Source organism: Calypte anna, chromosome Z (genome assembly GCF_003957555.1).
Source record: "Calypte anna isolate BGI_N300 chromosome Z, bCalAnn1_v1.p, whole genome shotgun sequence".
Taxonomy (NCBI): Eukaryota; Metazoa; Chordata; class Aves; order Apodiformes; family Trochilidae; genus Calypte; species Calypte anna.
Window position 1 is genome coordinate 11,559,677 of NC_044274.1, and position 21,933 is coordinate 11,581,609.

At 40.3% G+C, this 21,933-nt stretch overlaps 1 protein-coding gene across 1 annotated transcript in view; it reads right to left on the reverse strand.

The window, feature by feature from the left end:
• The window catches only part of CCBE1 (collagen and calcium binding EGF domains 1), a 100,936-nt gene extending 79,703 nt beyond the window's left edge, over positions 1-21,233 (reverse strand). Inside the window, exons 1-2 of the mRNA XM_030467279.1 lie at positions 21,126-21,233; positions 20,894-20,974 (exon numbers count right to left, since the gene is read on the reverse strand). Of these exons, the coding sequence (XP_030323139.1) occupies positions 20,894-20,974; positions 21,126-21,226 (182 nt within the window). The 5' untranslated portion in view covers positions 21,227-21,233. The remainder of the gene's footprint in view (positions 1-20,893; positions 20,975-21,125) is intronic.
• Positions 21,234-21,933: the final 700 nt, after the last annotated feature.

Here is a 21,933-nt window from a genome sequence, read left to right on the forward strand (position 1 = left end):
TTAAAGCTGTTTAAAGAGTGCATCCCAAAACACATCTTGTTTTTTTTTAAGTGCATGATCTGTTATTTACAAAGTGTTTACTGAAACTGCTGATGTGAATTAAGTGCAAGGTCCCAACCACAGCACACTCCTGGAGCTGAGTGCACGAGGATGGGCCAAGTCAGCCAAAAATAAAAACAGAACAAAACCAATAAAAAAAGTGTTCCCAAATTCTCAGCAAACTGCATCTGCATGCAAACAGAAAATCTGTCTTGAAGCTGACCTCTGGACAAGCACCTTCCAGCTTGGGTTTCCACCAAAGGCCTTGTAGACCTCTGCAGTTTCTGGATCAGCAGAATTTATGTTCACAAAGAAAGAAAGATAAAGAAGTAAGACATTGCTGGTGAGGGATTCCCATATCCTAGCAGTATGGCTAATAATTTTGGCAGTAGTTACCACCCATAAGTCAGATCTCTAAGCATTCTTTTTTTCAGATGTGTCCATTAAGAAAAGAACACATTCCTATTTCCCTTGCTAATAACAAAAAGAGAAAAAGATTATTTTAATCAACATCGACATGCTTTAAAGATTATATCCAAACAAGAAGGAATAAAGTAGCACAAAGCAAAACTAGTTACAAAGAAACTTATCTGCAATTCTCAGATATAAGTGCACTTCTAGATTTTCTACTCTTTTCCCATACTCCCTCTCCAGGATGCAGGCATATTGAAATGGAGTAAGCTGGGAAAAATCCTTAACTTCAACATTAGCCAAAGCCTAAAAATAATAAATCTTTCTGACAGGAAGCTAAAAAAAAATTAAAAAAAAAAAAAATCATGTTCTTTCTTGAGTCAACAAAGATGCAAAAATAAGATACAATTAGAATGCAGAAATCATTGTTCTTCATCTACAACAAAACAGGTCTTACAGGTTTTACAGACCAGCTCTTAGTATCTGTTCTGTTATCCAAGATACGAGATTTTCAACTATGTACAATGAAATCTGAATTAAAAAAATAATTTTCAAGATACTGCAGGCTTCAAACTGTAATGTCACCTTAAAAAACCTTTGCTACAGTTACACACATATGATGCTATGAAATGGTGCCTTAGGGAATGATATTCTATTTATATACATATCATACATATTTTACAGAAGTACAGATATGTAAGAATACATAGGTATTATGTAATGTTTATTAGACATATTATAAAGTCTGCATTAGTCTATATATTTTACCATCTTGTAATATACTTCTGATAGAAGTAAAGTTCATCTTAGGAACATTTTGCTAAAACCAAACCTTCTCTCAAGTAAACCATAAAGCAAGCTTTCATACCCAAATGTGTAAAATCCCACTGAATACAGTGATGTTATCAATATCCCTATCAGTTTCCAAGTAAACTCTATTTGCCAAGACATTTATGGGGACCAGCAATGATGAAAAGCCCATTAGCACACCCCTTGATCAGCCTCCCTAAGCCGAGCTTAAAATTATGCCTTACCTAGATTTTCAGCAATATTTGATGTATTTTTAATTTTCTTAGGATTTCTCTTGATGAACTGCGTCAACTATTTGGATTTATTCATCTGCTTATACTCCACGAGCATGCTAATCACACAAGTGATAAATGCAATCACTTGGGAGTTTTGCGTTTTCAATTGACTCTCAATAACTCTTGCAATTATAAACATTAGGTCATAGTCTCAGAGTCTCTCTTTAAGGAGGCAATATATCCTGGAACACCATTTTCCTTGTGTGGTCTGAGCTCTAAAACACCACTGGCAAAATGTCAGCAGAAATGCAAGTTTAGGTTTTTATCCCACAGTAAATATCACGCTGTTCCTCCAACCAGATGACTGTTAAGGTCTAGTGGGCACTTTACCTAACCTCCCACCCATGTTTTCTCCACCCAGTAAGCTTTAATGCTGGCTGATAGGAGGCACTGATATTGGCAGGAGCTGGCACAGGTCGAGTTTAGACTTATTTCACTGAGAAATAAAAAATAGTGTACTCAAGAAGATGGATCTTGTCCCCACTCTGCACCCTTGCTGCCAGCCCATGGCACCTTTCCATGGGAAACCTGATGGGATAGGGATGAAGGGGAGGTTCTGCTCCCCTGGACGAGGGTTTGTATTTATGGGGGCCTGGAACTGCTTCCCTCAGACTACATATTACTGTGTCCATTGTGTCCTTCTTACAGGATTTGGTTTCCCGGTCTTTCCCTAAGTACGAAACACCCGTTGTGTCCTCAAGGCCCCCCTGGTGCTTCTTTCAGTTCACCAGTGCTGTGCAACAGAGATTAAAAATATCAGCTTAGTTCAGGGAAAAAACAAAACAAAACACAACCCAACAAATTAAGAAATGACATATAAGTGCTTAAAAATACCTTTTACATGGACTAGACTGTAAAACAGTAAAAACATCTATATAATCTATATTGGAGGAAAAAGCTATTTTAGTAACAGTTAGCAACAGTACCATTTCTTTCCCTCCAAATCCTGCATTGTTTGGGGATTTAAGATGTACCTACTTTCTATTTAAAGCAGAGAGCTTCCTGTGCTGATACCATTTTGCATTGAGATCCCATTCAAGACAAGTGCAACAGAGATCCTAAAACCCAGTAAAATTATGGCTCTTTCTTCACTTCATCTTTGCTTAAAAAATATAGCAAGCTTACAGATGTCACAGCTTAAAATACTGTTTCACATTACCCTGTAACCCAGGTATAAATTATGGGCATCAGGGATCGTCATATTCTACCAAGTGCTTTCCAGCCCTGATTTTACATTTGGATTTTTGGATTTTTCATGTCAGTTGATAGATATGAGACATCATATATTCCCTGAGAAAACCTTACTTCTGATACCTCTCAAGAGATTATAGATAATATGTCTTTGTCCAGTCTTTCCCATAACATTTGGTCATTTCAGACTTTTCCAAGGAAGTTAATGTTTCTTGAGGTCTCCACCCATTTTTGCTAAATTGTACCCCCTGTAGAGAACCTTGCCAGAATCTCAGCATGAGATACAGCTATTGGCTTTAAAACTGGAACTGTATTTTCAAATGCTGAGCTAGACACAGCTATTGCTCTGAGCCTGTAACAAGTAATTATAGTAAAAATACCTAGATTATTTATTATTTTCTTTAGTAGGTACCACAAAAAATACCCCAACATACTCATACCCTGCACAGGGAAACAGAAAAACAAAAAACAAACAAACAAACAAAAGGTAAAATGAAGGACAGATAGGGTAGAACTGTGGGAAGTGTCTCCAGCCACTTGATCAATCTGAATTGGTGGCCTGGCTCCTTGGGGACACTGAGCTGTTGGCTCCTGTCCAAGGTTTAGGCTCCAAGGGCAATATTCACAGGATTTATAAATATGGAAACAAAGTTCATTTTTCTGTAGAAGGTTTCATCTGGCTCATTTTACCTGCTGGCCTTAGACTTGCCAGGTTTTTAAACTGACTCAGAGTATTACATTTCACTTCACCATTTTGTCAAGATCTGGAAAAAAGTTGTTGGTATAGTTCACTTGTATTTTTTCCATTCTGTCTGTTTTACAAATCCAGTTACAGAGCTGTCACTATGTGGCATGTGCCTAAACCAAGTACCCATATGACTGCATCATTTTAAAATTATCTTCCCGTACCGTGGAGCCCTCCACACACTTAGTCACCAGCTCATGTGCTGGCTATTTCTAAAGAGCTGTTTGTAGCTGTATCAAGCCCTAAATGTGTCAGTAACTCTCAAGTATTTGGGAAGCTTTGGCTTCTTTCCATTAAGCGGTCAGAACGCCTTTGGAGACGGTCTGCTGCCATGACTCGCAACTGAGCTGTCTTTCACTCATGTCCTAAGGACTTCAAAAACAATAAAAAGGGCAGAATATGCCTCAAAACCTCTGGTATTTGTGGTAATGACCCTTAAGTACACAAGGTCAGGAAAAAACAGCTTTAAGCGTTGGGCTGGAAGTTAAGTGGATGGCTTGGACGCGTTTGCCTTGACTTCATCCTGTCTATCATCATTCCACAGTAAGATCCCACTCATGGTAAAAAATCATCTAGATTGAGCAATTCCTACACATGGCAGAAAGTACAGCCATAGCCTCTCTCTTTCTGGACACTGAGTCATTTCAAACTTGTTGGAAATTACTTTTACAAAGACTCTTCTGTTCTTCTTGGCTGAGAACTACACAGAGAAGGACCACAAACCAAGGAGCTCATTCTAATAATGCTAATAATCGTGTTTTGGATCCTTGTTTACAGTAGTATAGAAAGGATGTGTTTTGTCTTCACGTGCCCTTAAGTAAACCCAGAGTCTGACCTTGCAGCCTCTGGAACACAGTCACGTCTGTTGGGGAGATAATATCGCTCATGTCGCTCCGGTATCAGCTTTCTGCTGGCACTGGTTCAGTTCTTCTTATAAGAAACAATCTCCCTTTTCTCAGTCCTCAGCTCATTCAAAGCTTTTATTGGTGCAACTGCTGCTTTCTCAGTTATTCCAGCTTTAAGGGTCACTGGAGACTCAACCTCCAGGGTCAAGTCTTTGCCCTGTTACTATTCAGTAACAAGCATCTGTGAAAGTCACCTACACAAGACAACCCACCTCTTCTCTCTCCTAGTGAAAGAAAGCAAAGCCAAAATATCCCTACCTACAGTCTCTGCATTGGATTTAAGCAGGCAGCATGCACAAAAAAATCCTCTCTTTACATGTGTCTTGAGACACATAATCCCAAAACTACCATTTTTAACAGCTTCATTAAGAGCAGAAGTTTTGTTCTTTGAAAAACACCATGCACTATTCCCTAAAATGGTATCCCAGGAGATACTATATGATTGATGCTCAGATCTGTGCATCAGGCACTGAGAGAAGCATAGTCAAACATTTTGTTCTGTCTCCAAAAATGACAACAATAAAATACTGTTAACTAATTAAAAAGCTAAGTTTTGAAGAATTCATGCATATTCATGACATTAGGCTTCTAAATCCATTTCAGCTTTTAAATCACTCTGTACAAAAGACTCTTCATGATTTAGGTCAATGAAAGACTGACATTTAACAAAACCCCACATTATCCTGCTAGGGTTCAGAAGGAAAAGTCAACATTCAAAGCTAGACAAAGTGTGCTCTGATCCATGCTTGTCTTAGAAAGCTCCTTGGAAAGATCTTGGATTTACACACAATTCTGTTTGGTAGCCAATATTTTCTATATTTCCTTGTTTTGTTAGTTTCCAGAGATATTTTTTCTATGTTAACAATGACAAGGGAGATGTTCAAGAAGAGACAGCATCATCACAGGATGCTGAGCACAGCTATGGAAGTCATTCAGACAAGAGATAAGATTTCCCACATTCACCACTTTCAGTAACAAAGCTAAAAGCCCAGCCAAAATGCTGCAGAGGAAGGAGCACCCAATTCTAGGCCATGATTTCTGAGGCTGAGGATTTCCAGCCCACAGGACAAGTCAGTGGAAAGACCACAGGCAAGTGAGAGGGGTGGATCTGGTGTCCCTCACACCTGCTAGTGCTGACCCCAAACACTTTCAAGCTGGAGAAAGTCCAACCACAGCCTGGGGGGCTCCTGGTTTGTTATTAGAGGGGGTGGCACCAGTCCTTCCCACTGGAGCTGGGAATACATTGCCTCTGTTGCGCCAGATAGAGAAGTGGTTACATGACATAAAGAAAAAAAAAAAGACTGTATGTAGTTTTCCAGACCAGTGAAGGGAAAACAAATTCTTCAAGTCAGGTGCTTGTATATCAGTGCCTGCAAGGTTTCCATGACCATGTCCAGACTTTCCAATACAAATGTTTCAAAATCCAGAAGCTGATTTTCACACAAATATGACACTACACCTAACAAGACCAGTGTCTTAAAGCTTGATACTCATCATCACTCGAATAGCTAAATAACTTTTAAACTAGGACTGGTTTGTACCTTTCCAAGAGGAAGGTTGCTTCTTTCCATCTCTAGAACACTTCCTTCCTCTCATCACATAGGCTGTTCCTGTTTTCTGAAAGCCTTGTTTCAGGTGCAACTCTCCAAGTTAACAACCAGAACCACACAGGCTTTTCCAGCTGAGGTCTCACCAAGAGCTTACACAGCAGTATTAAAATTTTCACATCACTACTGAAAATACTTCGCTGTATTCACTGTGGCACCACACTTGCCTTCCTCATTTCCAGTTCCTGGTTGTCCCACAGCCTGACCTTTTCTTCTGTGTTTTGGTCAGCTGATAAGCCTCTCGCTTGGAGCATCATCTCCTGGTAAGATAGAATTACTCCAATACTGTCACCAGGCCAGACAGATTTATTTTACCTACAACAAGCTGCCTCTTTAAATGATACACAGAACCACAAATGGTTTAGCTAATCCCTATTGGGGATCAATTCTTGCCAAGTTTTGACCACTATTTATTTTCTTTCATTCCCAAACATCCAAGTACCAGAGGTGATGATCCATCAGCAAGAGTGTTAAAAAAGCACAAACATTTCAATGATTGGATATATTCCTCTAGCAAATCACTGGAGGAAGTCTGACCAGGGTGACATTTTTAAAACAGACAGAAAATAGACAGTATTCTCTCCTGAGATGCACAGCTCTTGGCTCTTGTGAGATAACTGAGCCAGGGGCATTTGAGAGCCCTTCCTCACAGTTCTGGATGCCCCAGTGAAAAGCCTGCCCCAGCTTTTCTCTGAATTCTAGCAGAAAGCACAGAGTTTTCAATTACATTGTTTTTCCCATATATATTCAATTTAATGAGTGTTTTCCTCTTCCCCACTGTGCTTACGCAGACTGGGAGATTCAGGGGTGTTTATTCTGCATCCCTGCATTTCCAACTCCATCCACTCCAGCATGGAAACAATCCAGGACTAATTTTCTGTTCAAAATCTGTGAATCTTTACTTTGTGATAAGATCCAGGTCTTTAATTTCCTCTCGGACTCACCCCATGTCATACAGCATGGTATGAGAGAATGTGGGGAGGATGGTGCAAAATGCCAGCAAGCAAATAATAATAAGAAAATAACCTTTGAGGCGATTTTGCAGCTGTCTGTACAGAAATGCTTAAGAGTCAGAAGTCACACATCTAGGAAAAATGCAGCACTGCTGAGACTATCTGATAATTAGCAAGGGAAAAAGAAAGGGTATGTTCTGCCTTGGCATTTGGAAGCACAACACATTACACTAAAATTAAGGCTCTTTTCTGCTCTTTGCAGTTCAGAGATTTTGATAAGCACAGGAGAATTCAGAGAATTGTGAGATGGATCTGAAAGTGAGGGAGGGCAAAAAATTGTCCTGTTCGGCCTGTCAAAGGCACTGAATGCAGACTTGATCATACCCTAAAATGAAGTCTGTAATCTGTTGGGTTTTTTCCTGTCAGTAAATTACATACACATACAGTAACTACCTGATCCTTACTAATATCATACTCCATATCCTCTACTTGAGCACAGGTCCTCATATATGATATGTAGGCATTTGACTCCCACCAAAACAGATGTAGTGAAGCATCCATGGTTTGATGATCCATCCCTTGGAGCATCACAGGGCTGTGAGTAAACTTAGGCTGATCTTGACAAGACAGGGCTGTAAATACAAAAGCCTGCTTAGAGTGTGTTATGAAGATTCACCAGTGCACTGAAGATTTTCAACATTTTAAAAATTGCACATATTTTATTTATTTATTGATAATCAGTGTGGGACTGCTGACTATTCAAACAAAATATGCAAAAAGTAAGATGGGTTTTGGTGGCTGTTGTTTTTTGGTTGTGGGGTTTTTTTGTTTTTTTGTTTTTGTTTTTTTAAATCCTGTATGACCCATAATGACAAATTACTTAAAAAATCTATGGTGAGGCAGAAAAGTGCTAAAAAACCAGACCTTAACTGCTCACTTGCAGTAACTGCTGACTTAGATGATTCCATGTAAAATACAATCAAATTACTTTATCCTGGAAGGAAGTGGGAGACATTTCACAAAATGCTGAATTCCAGGGCCTAATCTCATATTCACCAGGATGTGAAGCATCATGTATCTAGAGAAGCTTAACAAAAGCCAGCGGAGCTACATCCAATTTGCAGTGGTGCTGCAAAACAGGTTTTGACTCAAGCTAACCTTTTTGTGCATAGTCACTAGAAAACAAACACAAGGTATTTTTGCTGTCTTGGATGAGACAGTAATTTATGTATAATTTTTATGTCTACATGGTCTCATATCTCACCCTACATTTCTTCCAAAGAGAAGAAATGGTTGTTCTGCCATTACAGCAAGCTAAGACATTACAAGAACTTTTCTAATTTCAACAGATGAGATACTAAATTTATAAATAATTTCCTTTTGTTATGATTTTCAGCCATAAAAGCAAGAATTAAAAGCTCTATGGCTAATCCTCTATCTAAATATTGACTTAGTGAAGGGAATGCATGACCACCCCAACTGTAGCCTATGAACCTCCTTAAACATTTAACAGAAAAGAACATTGGGGAAAATTTACTTCTTATGAAGAATTTTTTTTTTTTGTAAACAGAAGTAATACAGGTTTACAATAAACAATGCAAACAAATAGTAGTAGGTAATGGTACCTCTCAGAGTCTTTTAAAAATAATGCATTTAGTCTGAATAAAGCTGGCAAAAAACTGCCATGCTCTACATGTCTTGTTATTTTTACAGCTGCTACCAAATAATAAAAAAATAATCTTGCATTCACTTATAAAACTCATGCTTCAGTAAGGGGTGCCAAGTAGAAAAATATTCTCTCCAAGAGAGTTAGCTACACTTCATAAAGATATCATGAAAGGTTTCAGGGAGTCTTCTGAATAGGGAATGTCTTCCTGCTGTGGGGTAAAAGATGGAAAAGTACCTTTAAAAACAAACAACTTCATTTTGTGTCCAGTAACAAGGAAAAACTTGTAATTATTTAAAGCCTGCGGTTTAGCCCTTTTAAAAATAAAAACTATTTCTAACAGAAGCTAGCCTCTAGTTCTGTATTTACCAGGAACCTGCTGCTCCTTGCAAACAAAAAAGCCTTTCTCTCTAACAGACTTTTTCCATGCTATATGAATGGGATTAGGAACTACAAGTTTCCTACAAAATAAAAAATAAAAAAAAAAAGAAAAAGGCTTAAAGTAGCTTCTCATTGAGTTAATGATAACCAGCAGCAGAACACACATTTGATAGTGTACTTCCAGGTACAAATTTTGGAAGCCTCTGCTTCTCTCTGCCTTTATCACCAGGCAGCTTGGGATGATGTAAGGATTCATGGTCCAAGTCTTCACCACAGCAGCCCCATTTAGTTAACAGGGCAACTCAAGGATGGAAGGGCCTCATCTGAAACTCATGTTGTCAAGCATTTCACACAAATACCTACCATGTGCATCCAGAGCAAGATGTGACACAGACTTTTCCAGCTCTTTGATGCTGGTTTGCAGCTTTTGTCCACATGCATCCCACTGAAGCAGGCAGGATATTAAATATTTTGAAACTGTTAATCTTCTTGCAACTGAGAGTGGATTTCAGTAATAAACACTTTCTGTAACGTTTCATCCTCTGGGTCATTATTTTTCCAAGAGGAACAGTCAAGGTGGCATTTAATAAAAGGACTGCTATATTTGTTTGGTTCTTTCTTTCAAAAGAGAAGCCCTACAGAGCAAAGGATCAAATTGGACAATATGGAATGCAGCCAGAGTCTTGAGTCCTAAGATACAATTAAGAGTAACATGAACATTTCTTCTCTATTTGAATCCTGAAGGTATACTTGTCCTTCAGTTTTGAAGATATACTTGTCCTGCACTAAATATTTGTGAATTCCTTAAGGAAAATTTCTTGGAACAAATTTCTTTTCATTGGAACCACTTATAACAGTAATAGCTGCAAGGTCAACGAAGAAGTTTGAAGTCTCTTTTTTTCTGGTACTTAAAAATATCCAGCAGCCCATACTGCAAACAAGGATGTGTAAATAAATACATGTGTACATGTTACCATTCTTGCTCCCGAATTCTTGTTTTCTTCTGCTCTCATCACTCTGCCACAGCTATTTTCACTGGAGATGTTCCAGTGATGTACCATTAGCTTAGTCCCACTGTGGAAATATTCTGGATATTTTTGCAACATAAGAAAACATCACAAAAATCTAATTTGTCTCTCACTGGATATGAAAAAATATACTTCAAAACAGAAGCATATTTTCTTCTTATCCCAAACAGTAGCATTTTGCTGAACTGGGATGACAGCAAATAACTTGAAGTAAACAAAGTCCAACCAGTTACTTGAAACTTCAATTTACAGCGACCTTCTTTGGTATAACAGGAACATTACATGTTCATCATAAGCTATTAAGTACCTTGTTTTCCTGTGAGGCATAAATTAGGCTTTTCCCTCCATTTTATATCTGGAGAAGTAGCTAACACTGATACCCCACAGTAAACCTTAGTGGGTAACTGCCCACAGAATTTGGCACGATGCAGGTTCCCTGAGGAGTACAGAAATTTAGCTCAGATTTGGAAGTATAACTCAGCTCCTGACAAGTCCATACTAATGCTAAACAACATTGTTTCCCAGCATCACTGTGCTCCCACTGGTGTAAATCTGGAGGGGCACCATGAAGAACACTTCCAGGCATGCTCAATAAAACCACAACTCAAATATGGGTCAGTGCAGGGGCAAAAAACAGCACAGAGAAGACTCTGGCCAATAACCTCAGCTTGGAAACTCAAGAAGAGAACTCACTTCATTGGTAAGATGTATTCATCTTGCCTTAACAACTTTTTGCCTTCTTTTTACATGGAGCACTAAGAAGAATTATGAAGAACTTCTAAATTGATGCACTTTGGTATAGGACTAGGGAAGTCAGAAGAACTGTAGAAATGCAAGCAAATCTTTTCATGTCACAAAAAAGACAAACCAAACAAAACCCCCCAAATAATCTTTTTAAATCCAAGTATACGTCAAAGTAACCTTTCTACATCTGCATAAGCAACTACAGCATTTTCCCTACAAGCAACATATTGTATAATCTATCAAGAAGCCAACACTGTCTGAGACGAGAGTTGCCCATAGACTGCCTGGACCACCATGCAGACCAACAGCCTGACCACAGACAGGTTCATCATGCTTCTGATTTCCAAGCAGTGGGCAGAGATCAGGCTGCCAGAATGCTGTCTACTACTGCTCCTTGCTCCTGCATTAGGAAGCCAGTGTTAAAAAACAAACAAACAAACAAACAAACAGAAAAAAACCCAACATGTTTTCCCAGGAGGATCAAGCATTTACCAAACAGGAGCTCTAGTGACCTCTGGGTCCTTCAAGTTTCTCTCTCTCCACTTCCCAGCCACCAAGATCTACCAAAAGACCCTCAACCTCATTTTCACCCATTTTCTCTCCACAGATGCTATTATAAAGATTAAATAATACTAAGGGTTTTGTCAGGATTCCAGAGTGCAATGTTTAGGAAAAAACAGCACTTTTTTGGTGCAACTATAATAAACTCTTGAGTGTGATAATAACATCTAGTTGAATAGAAAAGACGTCAGATTTACAACCTATTTTAAATGTGTTGACTGTGATCATGGAGATACTAACATTCCACTGACACACTGGAGCTCTGGGCAGGAAGTTTTTCTACAAAGAAATAACATGTCCAATAATGTTATTTGCTCTCTCTTATTAAAAAAATTTACAAGCATATGTTTTTTTGATATGTTTTCACAAATTTGTAGATTGTCAGCATTTACCCATTGCTCAAAAATATTACAATTCTGTTTCATGTAATACATGTTCTTCTGTTCATCTGCTTGCAGGCTGCCTCATCTAATTTCTTGTACTTACACATTTTGATACAGAGAATTAGGTGGTCAACCTTCCCCCTCAAGGCAGGAAAATGAGACCATGAAGCCAACATGAACACTGCTGTTTTACACTGGAAGCCAAGCACCACTGACTTCTCCACAGGACTATTGTTTGTCATACACTTCCTAGCCCAGATTAATATGGAACTATATTTCTCCAAACTCTCTCTCTAGCATAAGTTGCCTTTGACTTATAGTAAGCCTATTAATTCTTTGGGAACAATCAATTTAAAAATTCAGATTAGCTTTGATTTTTTTTTTCTGTTTGCCACTGAAAACATTGTGTATACAGTTTTAGCTGCCAGCCTATTTTAAAAGGAGAAGGTTCTGTTTAATGTGCATTTTCTACTGAGAAGCTGCTAATATTAATACAATGAACACAATCACTGTGTATTTCATCTTATTTTAATTCCAGCACAGATGATCAATTAAAAGGGATGTAGTTAGAACTTAAGTTTAAACATGTACACAGAGGTACATGTTTTTAATAGCTAGATATAAGCTAAATGCTTTACGTTCTTGTACTTAATTTTTTGAATCAAGATCAACAATAAAATCCAACACAACATGATGGAAAACACTCTTCGTGCAGGAAGGATTTTCCAAACACAGCTAAGCTCTGAGATTACTGTCTGCAACTGGAATTATTTTTCTCTTTAACTGTTAAAACAGACCTACTCTCAAGGAGATACAAACAAATTGCTTTCTTTTCCTAGGCCAAGAAGAAACAGGGCCAATAGTGTATGGATTCTGCTCTCCTTTGTTTTTCTTCACAATTGGAAGAGTATAGAAGAAAAGGCAAAATAGAGTAGTTGAGTGACATTTGCTACTGTTAGTTTACAACAGAAGCCACCATTAGTTTGAAAACTGAAACCAAACAAGCAGAAAATGGACAACAGCAATGAAAGAAAACTGAGCAGAAATTGGAGAAAATTGTGGGGTTTTTGACTGTTAATCAACTGTCAGCTCTGCTTATTTGGATGGCAGGCAGAAGCCTCAGCCTCTTACTAAACATGAGTTTTAAAGGGAGGAACCCCGGAGTGACCCATATGGGTCTGCAGGAGTCATAAGACACATACATGAAGGTCTCCCAAGCAAACCTTCTCCCTGTCACTTATTTAACACAGAACAAGGCCACTGCCATCCCTACCAGCTCCAGCTGAAGCAACACTTAAAACTGAACGCTCAACAATGACTCACGCATTGAGAGAAAAGTCATTTCAGGACTGGGGGCACTGTGGCAGAGACAAAAGCAAAATACAAAACTCAAGAATTTAGCACATTCTCAACAAAATTCCAAAATGACACATGTCCCAAATGCACTGCACAAGAGCAAGCACAATCTGAAACATGACATGCCCCAGGTGAAGTTTCTCTGCACATCAGTAAAAGAGTGTTAAGGTTTATACACAGTATTTTGCACATACCTGCTTTGTGTCACCCTCTTGCACACAGGCAGTAACTCCTCTCCCAAAAGTGCCATGCCAGAAAAACAAGGAAGCACAACAGAGGTCTCAGAAAACCTGTTCCCTGCACACTCTTCACACTGGAAAATGGCTTTCACAGCAGCATGTGGGCAATCCCAGCTGATTTGGGATGTATGGCAAGCCTGATCTCTTTATCTAGGAATAGTTTATATATTCTGTTTCCAATTACTTCCCAATAATTCTGTGCTATTACAAAAGAAGGCAGCCTGACCTAAGCAAAGACTGAGTGTGCATTTTAAATACCTGCCTGCAAGTTGTTCCTCCTCCTCTCATACAGACCTGCACATTACAGAGGGGAAAGAGATTTTCCAAACTGAGGAAGCAAAGAAGGGGAGAGGCATCAGCTCTTGTATCTTAGCTCCAAGTCTAAATGGGAGAACAAGCATCCTTCCTGGAGGGTATGCAAGTGTGATGTTTTGTTTTCCTGGATTCTACTTAAATAGAAGCATTTATATGATGCTTCTTTGTGTAGTGACAACCTCCCTCCCTTTTATCACACATGTATCAGTCACACAAACCACCAGCAAAATGGAATTATTCTCTTTTTTTGTCTTTATTATTTTTTTTTTCCCCTCCCTGCTCCATGTCCCTGTTTTTTTGCCTTCTCTTCTTTGCTGCTCTGTATGCTTACCCCTCTATGCCTGCCTATTCTGTGTTGCCTATTTTGGCTGCAATCAGTATGGAACAACAATGGGTCTCTATCACAATAGAAGCAGTAATACAAGTATTAATAACGTCCTGCTGTTAGCCAGAGAGACTGCAATTACTTTTGTGAGGACAAAGCAGCCTGACCTTAGAGAGCATATACCATACTTAGGATAATTACAAAAGTCATATTCCCTTTGGCGGCCTATTTTTATTACATATTTTGCATCAGCCACAGGAGGCCCTGGGGCTACTATTCTGTTTGTCTGTAGTCTCTGTGCGAGACAACATGCCCATGAAAGTCCATTCACATTTAACCCTATATTCTGTAGATGAAAACCATCATGCATTACACCTGGATTTCATTACTGATCAAACCACCATGCAGGGCACTTAAACAAAGTTCCCATCTTACCAGTTTTAAAATTTTCCAGGCTGCTTTAATATGAACAGGAGAAAACTTCTGCACTACCTGAACAACCATTTGCAGGATCTCATCCTTTAATTGTAGCTCATCTTACCTCAGTGTACCACTTAGAGTAAATACACAAAGTTTGGAAAAATCATTAATGAGGTTGGTTCATTTCAGACTGACCTGTCTGTACAGAGGACACACTGCACATAAAACCCACAGCAACACCACATTTTCCCACAGAAGGTTTTGCTACAACCAGTAACATCCAAATCTGTTGAGCTCTCAAGTGTCTCTAACCTCACCAGTGCTTGCTAAGAATTAAGATCCTTAGCCTTGGGACCTGGCAGAGCAAACTGTCCCAGAGATGGACAACTAAAATGCTACATGGAAACCTAAAGACATGTCTGTGGTACTGGTGTCACTCTCCACCAGCAGGTATTCACAAAATATCACAGAAGCTGAGAGCAATCTGTTCTGTTGGCAATCGCAGCAGAGGAAATCAAATCAAACTAAGAACTGACTGCAATCAGAACCATGCTTAAAAGTGCTACTTTCAAAGAAACAGTGAAGAAAAAATCTAGGAAAGCTGGGAAAATGTCTTAGCATCATATTAACATTCCCTGCTTTGTAAAAAATTGTCAGCTTCATTTAATCATGCATGCTTTTTTTACAAAAAAACAATTAGCTAAATTTTACTTATTCATATGTATTCACATGTAGACTACCTGCAATTGCAATTTCCAGAACAATGTATTCATCTATATATAAAAAACAGAAAAAAAAAATCTTCTGAACTAGAAGAACATTTAAGTTTGTTGAACCTCTTCCTAAACAACGCATTAGTGAATGAACTAATAGAATTTCTGCAAGCAAGACTCATAGAGGAGCACTTCTTCTATGGGTATGTCACATCACACAGCTACTGAATACATAATTTTCATGATGAAGGTTTGATATGAAGTCCAAAAGGCTCAATACTACATACGTATCACAGATTTTTCCATAGGATGAATAAATTAATAAGCTCTGACACTCTTAATTTTCATCCTGATCACCAAGAAGCACTGCTGTGCTTCTTTGTCACAGTGCTCACAGTCTACATGGGCATGTTTCAGATGCTGAGGCTACCCAGAGTGATGCACAGAATTAGCATCTCATGGCATTTCACCACTGAACTACATGCAAAAAGAACAATTTTTAGTAAACTGAGATATAAAACTCATTTGGCAGACAAAGAATTACAGCTGTTGTGTATGTTTAGTTTTCTAAAACCAAAACAAAATTCAAAATCTTATCCTCCCTGAATATTTCAGGAAAATTCCACCATGGAGTGTATTTCCCTGCAAGATAGCTGGAGATTAAGCAGTACTTTGCTCTCACCAGATAAAATTCTTGATTCTGCTTCCATATTATAATACATCACTTGGGGCTCTTTCAATTTTATTCAAACTGAAATGGTCAGCAAAACTTCAGAGAGGAAATAAGCAGCAACAATAACAAAGAAATCTCCGAGAAGTCAGAAGATAAGATGACAAAATGTCACCCTTGCTTACTGAAGCAGAATGCTTCAGAATTGTATACAGCAATATTTTTGCCTGTTGGAAGGTTTTGCAACATGCTTCTCATGTAGCTGGGAACCAGGAATTGCATATGGTCCCAAGGGGCATATTAGTGAAAGTGCTGCTCCTTGTGAAACAGCTACAGTTCAATTTACTTGCAATTACTTTTATCTTTTAAGAATGTACAAAATGATACAGTTTGTAAAAATAGTAGGCTCTGCCAGCATATCAGCATTCAAGAGGGTAAGAAAAAATGCTTTTTGAGACATATGATCTCTGGTTATCATCAGAATCAAGCAGGGTGTAAGTATACATGCATCCTCTTCTGCAATGTATTTGAATTGTCTTTTAGTTACCAAGTGTACAGCAATCTTTCACAGCAAAATTTAAAACCTGAATTGTAGGGAGGGCCTCTGTAAAGTACTTGAACCTGCAATGAAATGTGTTCCACCTATTTAAAATAACTTCTGCTTGTAAAATACTCCAAGAAAAAGTTAATTACATTCAAAGCCAAGATTTAGGCCCTCAACAGGGGATAATTTGCAGATATATGTAAAGTTTTGCTTATCTTTACAAAGACTTTACCATCCTTCCTTAGGACTATTCTCGAATGGACTCATTATTCTAAATCTTCTATTCCCTCCTGGTCCTGAAAAGGAAGGTGCAGGAGCTGCCTCCATCATTACACACAGAATTAGGGTATAATATATTCCTTGAGGAACGTGCTCACTTCACTTTCAGCAAAAAATAGAGTGCTCACTGTGAAGTTAAACATGGATAATTTCTCTCGCCAGGTCAATAATATATTTGTTTAAAAACTCGGTTTCATCCATGAATTTAGCTCATCTTTGTACAAGATGAAAGGGAATTAGACAAATAGTTTCAGCTGAACCTAAGGAACAAAATCACAATCCTCCCCTTTGCCCATGAAGGCAACAGCTAAAACTTCCTTCCAGACTATACAGTTCCAGGTTAAAATTTTAATCTGCCTGAGTCGTGTGTCATAATTTAGACCTTTATGTTTATCAAAAAAATCTGAAAAGGAGCAAAAGTACTTACTTCAAGTCAATCTACAACAAAATTTAAAGCACCTAGTAAACAAAGAAATTTAAATAATCTGGAGGTACATTTTTTGCTTGAATCTTCCTACAACTGGTGATGGGCAAACAGCTTCCCAGTAGCAAATGCTTCTGTTAAATATGGATACTGTTGTTCAGAACTATTTTCACTACAGTCTCTGAATTCTAGCAATATAACAATTAGCTGTCCTTGTATGGAACAATTAATTAGGTGATCAAGTTTTGCTGTTTTTTAAAAAGTCAGCAACTCCGAGAAATAAATTGTACCAGATCACATGTTGAGCCTCCTGAGCTTGGAAGTCACATAGCCACTACCACCCCCTTACAGGAACACATCTAGAAAGTGAGGATAAAGCAAGGAGTTGCCTGTTCCAGGTGCTGCTTTCTCTTCTGGACCAGAGAGACAATGTATGGTAGCACTGTTTAAAATGAAAATGAATAAAGGACTGATTGAACAGAACCTCTGTTCAGATGTACAAAAATGAGTTGTCACAGGCAGGTGATAACACATGGGAGCACTACAGAAAACTACAGCAACACTGGTATAATTTAACATGCCAGCAAATAGTTTAGAAGTCTGTCTGAGAGTGAAACAGGTTAACATCATATCCAAATAGCTGGAGAAGACAGGTAATTGGGGTCTCATATTCTCATGCTGCCCACATTTCATCAGATTTGATGAATTTTGCATGCAGAAGAAATTAAAAGTCTTGCTGGACTATTACATTACCAGCAATTCCGCAGAATTTATTCTCTGTACCTACATGATGGAACCATTAGTATTGGGTAGTTTGTGAAGTTGCATATAAGAGTTTAAATGAGATTTGCACTGAAAAGATATTGTACAAGCTCCCACTGCTTTTTGCATCTGTTCCTCTGTACTCTTATGAAAATAAATACAAAGCACATCAAAAAAAAATACAAATCAAACTAAGCCAAGGGCCAGACTGCACACATTCAAAAGGGAAAAATACATTTAATTATGTACAAGGTTGCTATGACCACAGGGAAAAATGCCAATATATTCTCAGTGCTTGGCCCTGCTTTTGGCTTGGCCCTCTATTTGGCTCATCTTTATTCATGAGCAAATCTGGTAAAAAAATATTTAAAAATTCAAGAAATATTTTATATGATGAAAAGATGCTATTTTTACTGAAGTGCTCTGAAAATTTGCTGATTTTCATGAAAAAATTCAGCAGGAGGTATAAAAGTATTCCAGTCTTTCAGTCAAGAACTGACACTTTAGAAGAGTAATTTTGTTCAGGAATTTGAACATCAGACTTCAAATGTATTTCTTTTTTATTTAACTAATTGCACAGCATATGGTTAGTAGGGGTGCATTTTGCCTTATTCCTGACATGTTATGACATGAGATGAAGTTTGTGTCAATTTATTTAACTTCTATACAAAAGTTACTTTGACCTAGAAAAGAAACTAGGTGTATATTCCTATAGTAATAAGCAGTAAATGTTAGTTACCCTTTTAAACTACCTCTATCACTGTATCTAAATTATATGTTATCCATAACTACTGTCAGAAATGCTGGGAAAAACCGTCTAGAAAGATAAAAAAAGAAACATTAGAACACCAAAATTAAGTTTCTCAGAAATGTGGAGTGAAAGTTTCCTGGTGCCACAGCTGCGTTTCTGCTCAGCTGAAGTTTTTTAAACATTAACTGTCATTCCAGGCATGAAAACTGAATCCTAAAGTACCTGCATGTCCTGTGAAACAAAGCCTACCTGGAGGCACCACAGGCTTAGTCAACACTTGCAAGTTTCCTGACATCTTGTGAACCTCAAACTGTTAATAAATCTTAAATTAAAATACATTCTGCTGAGGTTAATCCCATGTGCCTGCTACTGGGAGCAATGGGGATGCTGCTCAGCCTTGAAGGTTGGTTCCCCATCAGGCTGGGTGATGCTGCTGGTTTGTTTCAGAGTGTTTCACACCTCTGAGGGTCAGGACCAGCTGGACCACTGTGGCACTGGGATCTCCTCCAAGGAGAGCAGTTCTGCTGAGCTGCATGCCTCCCTTTTGGAGATGCTGCCCTGCCCCTGTGCGTAGGGACATCACAAAAGAGTGTTCAGAACGAGGGATGAAGCCCTTCTCACTCAGTCCTACAGGTTAGGCCTTGAAAATATGGGAATATATATATTATTTATTTATTTAGTTAGTTAGTTATTTTATTTTCTGAAAGAAAAGCCTGAGCAGTCATAGATACAGAAAAGATTTGAAAACATGAACTAAAACAACCTAGGGTGCAATGCAGCGATTTGGAAACACTCATTCACAGCTTGCACTGGTTTGATATGGTGAATAGCACCTGAGCTCGGCACAACCAGAGTCCAAAGGTCAGAAGTACCCCAGCAAGGAAGAAAGAAAGTACCAGTGGGACTTGGCAGCCCGGCAGAGTCCTGCTTTCTTTTCACAGTGGCCCACAGCAGCCAGTGGAGCTTGTGAAGTCCTCATCTATTACACACAAAGCAGACCCACTTTGCTTAGATGGATTTGGGGACATACAGTAACGAGCAGGACAGTCACATGTGTGCCGCTTTATGCAGCTCCTGCTCCAGCCTTCTCCTGCACTAACTCACCATTTAGCATAACTTTGATCACTTCACTGCTCTGCTCCCAAGCCAGAGAAATGCTGGAGGTTCAACCAAGAACTCTCCTTCCCTGCCCCTCTCAAAAAAGTGCTATATGCTGCCACATGCTACAGAGCTGCTTAACGATGGGCTCTGCGTCACCTCTGCCAGGAGAGGAAAGAGCAGATATAGGAGGAAGGGAAGGGTGATTTCTAACACCTTCCTAGGTGGCTGTGGGTGTCAGGGGCATGAACCACCCCTGAGCATGTGACTGAAGCACAACACTTCTGCACCGTGTGCCGGCGGCTCTCTGGTATTCACACCAAAGAGAAAATGCTCTAGGAAGATATGGAAAATCTCTGTAACACTTTTCATAAGCATCAGTGTGCCTTATCATATTTTTGGTATACATAAGTGGCTCCCTGGCATACGCGTACATGCACGCACAGGCAGATCGTGGTCATTTCCACAATGCAATCTCTCGCAAGAAGCAGCTTTTGTAGATGACAGTTCTCATCTGTGGGGATGTGACTAATCAAAGGGCATCAGTAAATGGATATGTGTGTGCTGGTACTTTGTGCATGTTTCTCTAACAGCACGTCTACTGTAACATCAGGACAGTGTTCAGGACATTTGTCCTCCTTAAAACAGCTTTAAAATTCTTCTGAAAACAAATGATGTTTCGCAAATACACAGTTGAAAAGAGGAAAATTCGGGGCTCGATTCATCTTACTGAATCTCAAACACTTCTAGTGAAGTCGCTCCCTCCCCAAGACAGTTACTGAAGAAGTTACTCATTCCGAGGTTATGATTCATCTACCTAAATGTAAACGTCTTTTGGGTGGCATGAATCCAGTTGATCTCCCCGATTATCCCTCAAATGATGCATACGAACTCCGATGCAGACTCCCAGACAGCCAGGTCGGAGGAAGCCTCTTTCACTGTCTCAGTGACTGACAGCCAAGACATGGCAACCAAAACCACACACACCCTCTCCAGCGATGCCTTTGAAGCGGTAACTGAGTTACAAAAACATTTTGCACGGCCAGCGGCGGGATTTGCCACGGGGGATGCCACACGCGAGAGGGACGTGACCGAGATGCCCACTCCCCAGAGCGCGGGACAGTACTGGGGTGGGACAGCGCAGAGCCGGGCAGGGAAACAGACGCCACTGCCTTTATCACTGCCTTGTGTGTCCCCTGCAAGGCCCTGCCGTAGGGATGTCCCCGGGCAGTGAGCCTCGATCTTCGGCCATCCCTCTGCCCCCCTGTTCCCCACATCCCCTTCCCCGAGCCGCTCACCTGAAGCAGGTGGTGAGCTCGCCCGTGGGCTTCAGGCAGGGGTACCGGGTGGTGGCGATTTTGTTCTCGGAGCAAACCTCCCTGCCAGGCGAAGAGTCGGGATTATTTGAAGGAAGAAAAAAAAGAAAAAAAAATTTAAAAAAAAAAAAAGAAAAAAGGTGGCGGATGAGGGAGGGCAATGCACAGAAACAGGAGCAGGGGGGTCCGCCGTGAGGAGGGGGTGGACACCCACCTGTCGCCGTCCTGTGGCTCCTCCCGGTAGGTCCAGGCGTGCCCCAGCGCCAGCAGCAGCAGCAGCCGGAGCGGGGCCAGGCTGCCGGCCGCCCGCCCCATCGGGCCGCCTCTCCCCTCCGCGCCGCTCCGGTTCTGCCCGCCCCGGCCGGCTTCGGGGCTGCGCCGACCCTCCGCTCCTCCCGCCCCGGCGCGGAGCCGCCCCCCGCCGCCGCCAGATGTGCCCGCGGGGAGGGGCCGAGCCCGCCCAGATGTGCCGGCAGATGCGGCCCCACGGTGGGGCGGGACGAGGCGGGGCGGTGGCCAGATGTGGAGGGGAAGGGGCAGATGTGCGGTGGGGGGTGTGGGCACAACACACCTCACCCCCACCCCACCTATCCTGGACACTCGGCTGCAGGAAGCAGGGGAAAAGGTGCGAGGAGGGTGGGGGTGGAAGGAGAGGGTATCCGCCCCAGGGTGAGCAGGGCAGAAAGTGATGGAAAAGCCCGAAACTGTGGGGGTAACCAGCGGCTCTCAGTGCAGGACCACTGATGCTTTCCAGATTCGGCTTTATCTTCTATCTCTTTCCCAAAGGAACAGGGCAGTTCAAAGCATCTCTGCTGCGATGGTTGTTTATCCTTATGTACGGCTGCCACTTCCCTGCCATTCATAAAAAGGAGATAAACGACAACAGACTTAGATAAAGCAGAGCATCAAGTCTGCTTCCTTGTACCATATCCTGTTTCCACGGTTAAACTGCCTGGACTAAGGGTACAGAACGATGATGTCTTTGCAAAGTGGCCAATGTTTTGGCTTTGATCACCACATAA